This window comes from Clytia hemisphaerica, unplaced genomic scaffold, assembly GCF_902728285.1.
Source record: "Clytia hemisphaerica strain Z4C2 unplaced genomic scaffold, Clytia hemisphaerica genome assembly, whole genome shotgun sequence".
NCBI classification, from domain to species: domain Eukaryota; kingdom Metazoa; phylum Cnidaria; class Hydrozoa; order Leptothecata; family Clytiidae; genus Clytia; species Clytia hemisphaerica.
This window is the reverse complement of record NW_027104175.1, coordinates 1,483,975-1,494,167: the sequence shown is the minus strand read 5'-3', so window position 1 is coordinate 1,494,167 and position 10,193 is coordinate 1,483,975. Positions and strand designations below refer to the sequence as shown.

Below are 10,193 nucleotides of genomic sequence, written 5' to 3'. Positions count from 1 at the left end.
CCCCCTGACCAGTGGGCACCGATCAAACCTCCCGGAACCCCGGCCGGGACCCCCAGGGGCCGTCCACGGTGGTACCCAAATGATGAGGTCATTTTTTTTTCCCAATTTTCGCCAATTTTCCAATGTTTGCCGGCTTTTGACGACACTTTGAGGAATTTTGAAGCACCCCAACCGGTTCAGTGGAGTACCTTTACATCTCCCCTAACCAGTTGGCACCAATCGAACTCCCAGAAATCCCTGCCGAGACCCCAAAGGCGTTCCACGGTGGTACCCGAAGGAAGTCATTTTTTTCAAATTTTGACCAATTTTTGCCAATTTTCAAGCCTTTCCGAGCCTTTTAAAGGCTTCGGAGCACTGATGGAGGGTGCTGGCATTAAGGGAGAGCAAGGCTGAGGGTATCCGAAGGGGTCCGAAGGGATACGGGGGGCTGTGGAGGGATGCAGAGGCCTCAATCGGTTCCACGGGGGAATTTTGCTGGTGAGAAAGGGGTGTAACATTCTCAATTGAGGAGGTTGTTTTTGGCAATTTTCGCCGGCTTTTGACGGCACTTTGAGGAACTTTGAAGGACCCCCAACGGTGCAGGCGTGTACTCTCATATCTCCCTGACCAGTGAGCACCAATCTGACCCCCCCCGGCACACCGGCCGGGACCCCCAGGGGCCGTCCGCAGTGGTACCCAAAGTAGGTCATTTTTCCAATTTTGACCACTTTTCAAGCCTTTCCGCCTTTCCAAGCCTTTTATAGGCTTCAGATGACTGATGGAGGGTGCTGGCTTTGAGGGAAAGCAAGGCAGAGGGTATCCAAAGCGGTCCAAAGGGCTGTGGGGGGGGGCTGTAGAGGCCTTGATTGGTCCCACCGGGGCTGGTACCCAAAGGAGGTCATTTTTCGTAATTTTTGACAGCTTTTGACAACACTTTGAGGAACTTTGAAGGACCCCCAACGGTTGCGACGTGTACCCTCACACCCCCTGACCAGTAGGCACCAATTGGACCCCCGGACCTCGGCCGAGACCCCCAGGGACCGTCAAGGTAGTACCCAAAGGAGGTAATTTTTTGTTGTCGAGCTTTAATATCGAACGGAGTTTTTTGTCGAATTTGTCGAACCTTTCTTGTTGTTGAACTTTATCGAACTTTTTTAATATGTTTTGTCGAACTTAATCGAATACTCACAATTTTAGCAACTTTTGAAAAGTTCTATTAAAGAATTTAATCGAACTTTTGTCGTTCGATTAAGTTCGACAAAGTTCGATTAGTTCGGTAATCGAACTGTTCGATTAATTACGTCTGGGTTAATCGATTCGTCATCGATCGTTAATCGATTTGTTATCGATCGTAAATCGAGTATGAGTCGATAGGGTCGATAAGATCGATAAAAGATCGATCATAGATCGATAAATAATCGATAACTAATCATAAGCTTAAAAAAATCTTGAGTGTCGATCCTCTATCAGTATAGACCTAACTCTTCATACAAAAATTACGGGAAACGCATGTTTGGACTTTATACCCTATGCTGCACTCAAGCACTTAAGCCAAAGTCCCGCAAAGGCGGGACAAAAATCAGTTTTTTGAAGTTTGCAAAAAAACGCCACATAGAAGATCTTTCAAATTCAGTATGTGAATAGAGCAAAAAATACAACTTTTCTACTTTTCCTTTTTTTTGCAAAAGTTCTAGGAATGAAAATAAAGAGATAATGATGATTGAATACTATCCATTGATGTCCCGCGGCACTATCGTAAAGCTAGAATCGCTTCGCGTATTCTTCGCTTGAGAAAATGATTGACAGATTGAAGTTTCACCCGCGCAGAAGTTCGCGGAGCGTTCTCGGCTCAATCCTCGGACCGCGCTAAAAATGGTAGACTGAGCTGTGACAGATCATTTCGATGGAAGTTGTTGGAATGTTTACAAGGCTCTTGACAGAAAATCGTTTGTTTTATTGTCAATGATGACAGTGCGGTTATTAATTTTGTTAGATCTGACAAATTGATGTTTGTAAGTGCACTTTATAGTTTGATTCCCATTGAAGAATCATATTCTGGTTTTCATGTTATTAGATGCTGTTTTAGAGCTTTAGGTCTACACTGTCTATCGATCTCCTATCCGGATCGTTAAATAATCCAACTATCACATATCAATCCGTCATCGAGCCGTTCCGATGATCGTTCCGTCATCGAGCTCGGACGTCTGGCCCAGTGCGAGCGCTATTCGGACCCAGTCCGCGAACGAGGAACCACAGTGCGTGAACAATCTTTTGAAAGAAAAAATTAGAGCTCTGTTCGCAGGTAATACTTTAACTCTCGTCCGAGATGATACAGGGATATTTGAACTTTTCAAACCCAGGACCCTGCCGACGCACCGGACTGTCCGGCGTATTTGTCCGGTGGCAAAAAGTATCCTTTTGCTATTGCATACAGGGAATTTTGAACGCCGGACATTTATGAAACAAAAAATTAAGAAACACCAGATGCACCGGACTGGTCATGTCCGGTTTTTTTAATTGTCCGGTGGGAAAAAATATCCTTCTCCGACACCGGACACCTGACTTCCTAAAGTCCGGTGTAGAAATTGTCCGGTGTTAAAAAAAAGTCCGGTGCGTTGGCAGGACCCTGCCTGCCAGGACTCAAGCCCACGCGCTTTTTCACCAAAAAAGCGTCTTTTTTATAAGAACTTTAGCAATTTACTAACCTGTTTATCTTTGTAAATATTTTCTTGTCGTCCATTTTTTTGTTTTCTTTTTCAAGTTTTGCTCATCGAAAAGCGCGGCAATGTAGTGTCTTCTTTTTTAATTTAGATCGCCAGCGCTTTCGAATGTTTTGACGTTGCAATGTTTTCATTTTGAATATGGTGTTCGGATCGTTCGCGGACTGGAACCTTTTTTACATCAACTACTGGTGATATGTTTCTATTGATTTTGAATTAATGAGCTAACATGTTTCAATGAAATTTTGTGTGATGGAAGATAACAGGCTTTTAAAAGAGGAAAGTCATTTTCAGAACTCTTTTTGCGCAAATTTTCTTATAAAAAACATTTCCTCTCGCAATCAGCCATGTTTACAAAAATCAAGAATTTTGTGATTTTTTTACTTGGCCTCGTTCAAAATCAGTTTGGTGTTGCTCTAGTGCTCCGTTTATTTTAATTTTTGGAGAGATTGCAAGGGATAATTTGAGGATTCTGCTGCACAAAGGAAGTTCTGTAGAAGTTTGTATTTGATTTTTTTTTCAAGCTCAAAGACGTTCGTTCGTGCACTGGTGAACTGACTCTACTACAGTAATTAACAATTTAATCACAGTCACGCTGCTCACATCTTGACGCCATTTTTTCGTGTTGGTTTTCTCTAGAGACTATTTTCCAGTGTGCGCCATTGATTGACATGTAAAAGTTACCAAGTGTCGAAAACAGATCTTCACCGGAAGAACAGACTTTTTTTATATCTGTGTTTAAATTCTTGCCTTGCGCGATTGGGCCATTCCAGAATTTGTCTGTAACAGGGGGGCGGACGACACAGGATTCCTGAGGGCAAAAGTTTTCACAAAAATTCGAAATTACCAAGGCGAGAGAAGAGAATGTATGAATTTCCAAGGCAATTGAATTAAAGAAGGCAAAAAAGTGTGGAATTTCCGATGCATTTTGCAAAAGTACATGGATTTTTATCGGAATTTCCAACAACCACTAGAAAAGAAAAATTATTTTCAAGGCTAGAAAAAATTTAAAATGCACGTCGTCCGACAGGGGGTAACAAAAATTGTATTTACATGTTTTTCTTTGCAAAAATTTGTTCCTTTTGCTGTGCCTACCTGGTGAGAGTACATTATAGTACTCGCATTATTTGCTATCTATGATTTGCAGTATGTTAATTAAATGACTATGGAGGTTTGGTGAAATGGTGGTTGAATGGCCGTAGCATACTGTCAACTGGTCTAACTTGGGGCGCTTGGTAAAATCTTGGGATGGTTGATTTCTGGACTGTATTTTCACTTAGTGTTTAAATCTCTTCGACCAGACGGTACTAATCAAACATTATTCGATTGTGATCGAAGTAATCAATAATGATCGATAATAATCGAAGGTGGTCAGTGGCTTGTGTTTGATGTTAGGTCAGTTTTTTGGTTTTTCTAAAAGATATATCATAGTAATTGGTTAGGGATCTTCTCAAAAATAAATTCGCTTAAATAATCGAATTTAAGCGAAAAATTCGCTTAAATAATCGAAGTACTTCGATTATTTAACAATCGAAATTCGATTATTTAGTCACCTCAGTTCGATTATTTAGTCCCCTCAGTTCGATTATTTAGTCCCCTCGGTTCGACTATTTAATCTTATTATTCGATTAATTAATCCTTTTGATTCCAAAATATAATCGAATTGTTTCCAAAACATAGTCGAATATCGGTTATTTTTTCTTACGTAGATCGAAAACAGCGCAAACAAACCTTTGTCTACTGTGGATTTGAAAGACAGAAGAAAAAATAATTTTCAAAAAGCCGTAGTCAAATCAACCAATGACTGCATAATTCTTCTTACCTTTAAGGATTTTTGATCTACCAAGGGGCATTATAAATTATGAAATGATAGAATAATCCTTTTGTGAATCACATTATCGCATCATCTTTAAGTTTCTTAATGTTTGGATAACAATTCCACGATCTCTCCACGATAAAGTACTTCCATCTTTTTCTATCTTTTTAATTTTCACACACTTTCCTCTCTGTTATCAACCTCTCAAAACAGTTGCTTCTTATCTCTTTGTTATTGTTTTTTGATTCGAAAATAGCACTCCATCGTTGTGTTCATGTTCAAATCAAAAAGGGCAAAACAAAAAAAAAGATAAAAGGATAAAAGGGAGAGCGCTCACAAGATCAAGAAATACGTCATTACGTCATATATAAAAGCAGGAAGAAAACAATCTTTTGCTCTATTGTTCTGTTCGCAAACGTCAATCATGGGGTTTTGATTGGTCAATGCAACATTTTTTTCTTACAAGTTACGTCATGCTCTATTATGCTGTTTGCAAAAATGGATTCGAATTTTACATCCAGGTTTTTTTTAATGGCTAGATAAGAGATCGAATCATCGCGCAGAATTGATGTTCACTTTTTGTCATTTAAAAAATGAAGTCGTTGCATTGTTTTTCGCGCAAGTTCTATTTTTTGCCAATCAAATTGCGTCACGCATTCGAAAGATTCGAAAATGTTGCAATCAAAACATTGAATTCATTTGTGAGTTTGGTTTTGAGAAGAAAACATTTTCTAAAAATTAAACCTAAAATATTGTGATCTTATTCATATTTTGAAAAGACTTTGAAAACAGAAAGTTATAAAATTTATTACATTGAGATATGGTTGTAAGAGGTATGTATGTATGGAAATGGAATGCTTTGTTTGCTTCAGTTTTCACTACAGACTTTCCTCCCTTCGAAATTCAGTTTCGATGGGAGCCTTTATTTATCTAAACTTTGTTTTTATTAATGGTGATTCATTTTTGGATATCAAAAACTCCCAAGGATAACCAGTAAGTTTTATTTATTTCGGAGGTAAAAAATGCTAAAGGGAATGAGTAGATATGTGTCGGTGATTTGTAAAATAAAGGGGTTTCTTTTTCGAAATTGCGCTTCCATTGAAACGTGAAGTTAAAATTGACGTTACAGCATTTGAAAAAAGATATAACTTCAAGGCAAAAATATCGATAAAAATTGGATTACAACCTGTACTTTTTTATATATCATTTTTTAGCATTTTTTATCCTCTTTCACTTGCGATGGGTAGGAAAATTGTCCAAAACAAACAGCCGAATTTAACCGAAAACCATTTTACCGAAATTCGGTATTTTTGAGAGGATCCCTAAAGATATAAGCGAACAAGGATTAATTAATCGAATACAAGGATTAAATAATCGAATAAAGGAGATTAAATAATCGAATATAGGAGATTAAATAGTCGAAGCTATTCGACTAAACGACGGCAGCTATTCGATTAAATAGTCGAATCATTAATCGAACTTAATAATCGAAAATCGATTATATTTTTGAGAAGATCCCTTATCAAAGTAATCAATTGGTTATTGAAGCTGTCAAAATTATCAATAAGTAATCAATGACAATCAAAAAGTACTCGAATCGTTATCGAGTCTTGTTAAGGGTTGTTAAGAAAGTGATCGAATACTCACAATTTTTTTTTAAATTTTGGTACTCGACATTCGATTGTTAATCGATAAGTAGTTGTCCGATTACTTAGATAATCGAATTTAGCCACCGTGTGGCTTTGACAACAAGTTATTTTTGATACTTCAACCAAGTTTATCAATCAAACTTTTACCACACCATCCCATAATAGATGTTTTGGCAAACGCAACGGTCTGTTGAATAACTAATTAGTCCACAGCAGTTACCTAGAGACAAGATAATTTATCATGTTTTTATTGGCTGAGGGAAATTAATGTATGTGGAGTAATTAGTTATTTAAAAGACTGTAGCATTCGCCAAAACATCTGTTAATAGACCTCTTTTCGCCTTTCCATTCATCATATTGAATTAACTTTCACTGATAGCATTGTAACATTTGAAATCATTTTTTAGATTTTAGCCCAAGAAAACCAAGTTTTAGCTTGAAATATTGGCATTTAGCATGAAAACTCAATTTCTAGGGCGCCATTATGGATTTATAGGAAATATTTGAAAACTCAAGTTTGATTTTTCCTGGAGCTTTCTCTGAAGTGTTTCATTGCTGAAAATTTCAAGTGTGTTGCCTTAAAAAGTTTTAAAAGTTGTGGGTCCTCAAAAATGCTGCTTTCATGCATTTTGCTACCCAGAATCCGAGAAAATCGGCCTTTTTAGCCTGAAATTGAAACATTGAGCGATCTCGCTGGGGTTATTTTGTCTTTTTGTGCTGAATATTAGTACAAGACACCATTTAGAAACCATTTTGACCATTTCCTGGCCTTTTATAGTCTTAAAATGGACAAAAAATGCCATTTTTGCCGTTATTTTTGCTACTACCGCGAATCAGATACCCCTGGGGCAAACAGTGGATTTTTGACGTATGGACCTAAAAATTGCGCAAGAAGTCTTACAATATGATAAATTGTGATAAAAAATTGTGACAAATTTGAAAATCCAAAAATAGTATTTTTTCATGGTTCCAGTTTACACCCTACCACACCATCAAGCATGTTTCAATTTTCAATAAAATTGATTTTTGAAGCCGGAACCTTCTAAAAATCGCCGGAACAGCTGATTTTCGCCGAAAGACAGTATTTCTTGAATTTCTTGAGCTGTACTTTATATTTTTTCATGAAATTTTGCACACTGATGCAAAATGTCAATACCTAAATTGTGACAGAGCCCGATTTTCGAAAAAAATTCAATTCCGGACAAAAATGCCGGAAATATGCCGGAAAAACTGGTTTTTCGGCATTTTCTCAAGATTTCATCATTAGTTTTTTCAGATTTTTTGCTCAAAGATGCGTATTAACAATGCCCAAAACATGGCCTAGTCCGATTCTTGAGAAAAAATTTTTCCGGCGGAAAATGCCTGAAATATGCCGGAAATGCCGTTTTTCTAGATTTTCATTGGACTTTTTCCTTATAATTGGTTGTTTTTTCATTCAAAAACATTATTAATAGCAATGCCCACCATCAAGCATGTTTCAATTTTCAATAAAGTTGATGTTGAAGCCGGAACTATTTTAAAAGTTGCCGGAGCAACCTATTTCCGCCGGAAAGACAGTATTTCTTGAATTTCTCAAGCTGTACTTTATATTTTTTTATGAAATTTTGCACACTGATGCAATATGACAATACCTAAAATGTGACGGAGCCCGATTTTCGAAAAACATTTTTTTCCGGCCGCAAATTCCAGAAATATCTCGGAAAAATTGTTTTTGACATTTTCCCGAATTTTCATTTTTAGTTTTTTCTGATTTTTTGCAGAAAGATGCGTATTCGCAATGCTCAAAACATGGCCGAGTTCGATTTTTAAGAACCATTCTTTTTTATTGGCAGACATCAGGATTTTCGGAAAAATGTTCTAAAATGACAAAAAAGCCGGAAAAAATGCGGAAATCAACAGGCATTTCTCCAAACAATTAACCAGATTGCTGATATTATTACAAACCCAAACATTCAACAAAAACTTGAAATATCGAAAAAAATCTGAAATATATTTTCTGAATCATTATAGAAACTGCATCATCAGGTAGGTCCATTAGCAAGTTCTTGTCTCAAGTTGTTTTTTTTTTGTGACTTGTTTTCTAAAAGAGACCTTCCCTTTTTCCGCATTTTTTATTGACCGCATAATTCCATTCAATCTCTCGGGCGACCTCTAATTTGACATTTCCCAATTTTCCTTTTAGTTTTCTATTTACCTGCCCGCAGAACCAGATGCGGTATTTTTTCTATACGCGCGTTTTTCGATTTCCGCATTCTTATATCCGGACCTATTCGTAATTTCTGCATTTCTCATTCCTTTTTGTGATACATTTTTGGAAATGTTTGTTTGATCATATTGACTAACAATGTTTTTCATTTTGATTTTTTAAATGTCTTCGAAAAATGAGGTTGCAAGCTCCCCCTAATTCTCTTTTCATTTCCTTGACCCAAAAATTTTTCATGCCTTATGATAACCTTTTGTTACCTAATTTTCGTATTTAAAGAGAAAAATTTCAGATTTTTTTGTTTTACATTATCCTCCTATATGTTTGCTGAATTAAGTAAAGTCTTCAGTTGTAACGTCAAATTTTCCTCCCAATTTCACTACTTTAAGCTTGTTACTGAATGTGTCTATCCTTTTGAAAATTCACAGAGGATAAAAAAAGCGCATTAAATTCTTACAAAAAGCCCTTTCCATGTTTGCTGTTTTTTTTGTGTAATTTGTTTTGATAAGTAATCTTAGTAAAAAGTCTCAATTATAATTGAAAAGTTCACAGGAGTTCCTTCTTTATCAGCTCATGTTAATTTATTTGTTGATAGAAATTCGATTTCATTTTAGTTATATGTGATATTACTCAGAAGAATACAATACACAACATAACATATTTAAAAAGTGTCAGTCCCCAAATCAACACATTGTGGCAAAAAATCTATCTTTGAAGTGAAAAGATAGTCAAAAAGAGGATTTTTGACCCCAACGAGCTACTACCAGGCTGTAACATTTGATGCAATAAGACAAGACCTTAATACTATATTGTGCCCAGATCTTTGGAATGGAACCAAACAAGTTTATTGATAAATATATACAAATTGAACTAGTTAATGGAACTATATTTGAAGGTGAATGTTACACAGTAGATCCTGTTAGTGGGTGTGTTATTTTGATTATTTGCAATGAAAATGAAGAGTTTTGCACCCAAGTTATCATGAAGCATGCTATCAAATCTTTCAAATTACAAGAAAATGAATGTGAAAACTCGCAAAATCTGAAGGACTTTAAAAAGAGGCTTGATGATAAGTTATTCAGAAGTTCTGGCTGTGGTGGCTCTCAGGAAACAACTAAAAGAAAAGAAATCTTATTTGATTGGCTGAAGAAGAATCAGCTACCAGTAGAATTGACAGACACTGAATCTCTATCGGTTGTTAATGGAATGGCTACTATTGAACCACCATACACTGTGGATTGTTGCCGAAGCACCAATACAATAGTTTTAGATAAAGTGATGAAAATTATAAAAGCTTGTCCTGAGTTAGAAGGCTGATCACAAGGAAGAGGAATAATGATCTCCTTTGCATTGGAGAGAAAATGAGAATGTTAGCATCCTTCTAGCCCTCTTTTGTCTTTATAGCGCTAAGGCTGGTACAGGAACTACTTATAAGATATTGTGTAAAAAAAGAGTGTTTTGGTGAACGATCTTGTAGAGTGTTTTCGGTGGATGCATTCTGTTTATATTCTTGTTCTTGAGCTCGAAATTTATACATTCTTGCTATTTTGGTACATAATTTGAGTTAAAATAACCACATAGAAAATAAAGGACTTTAGAGCTGAGCCAGGCTGAGCCAATATTTAAAATATCAAAATGAATCCAAAAGAAATTTTGTATTCCTATGGATTATTTTTAAATACAATGCAAATTTTACAACTGTTTTGCCATGCATGACATTTAGATTTATTCATTGTCATTAATCTTTAGATTCTTCTTTTCAATCTTCAAGCTAACCCCGACTGACTCGACTGTATATTAGATCTAAAAGAGTGATAAGGAAAACT

General features: G+C 36.4%; 2 protein-coding genes across 2 annotated transcripts in view; both read left to right on the top strand.

The window, feature by feature from the left end:
- LOC136814452 (uncharacterized) overlaps nt 1–10,193 on the top strand; it is a 792,139-nt gene that overhangs the window by 418,445 nt on the left and 363,501 nt on the right. The window lies entirely within an intron of this gene.
- LOC136814484 (gem-associated protein 6-like) lies at nt 9,196–9,684 on the top strand. The gene has a single exon (XM_067071038.1). It carries the CDS (start codon nt 9,196–9,198, stop codon nt 9,682–9,684), a length of 489 nt encoding a protein of 162 aa, XP_066927139.1.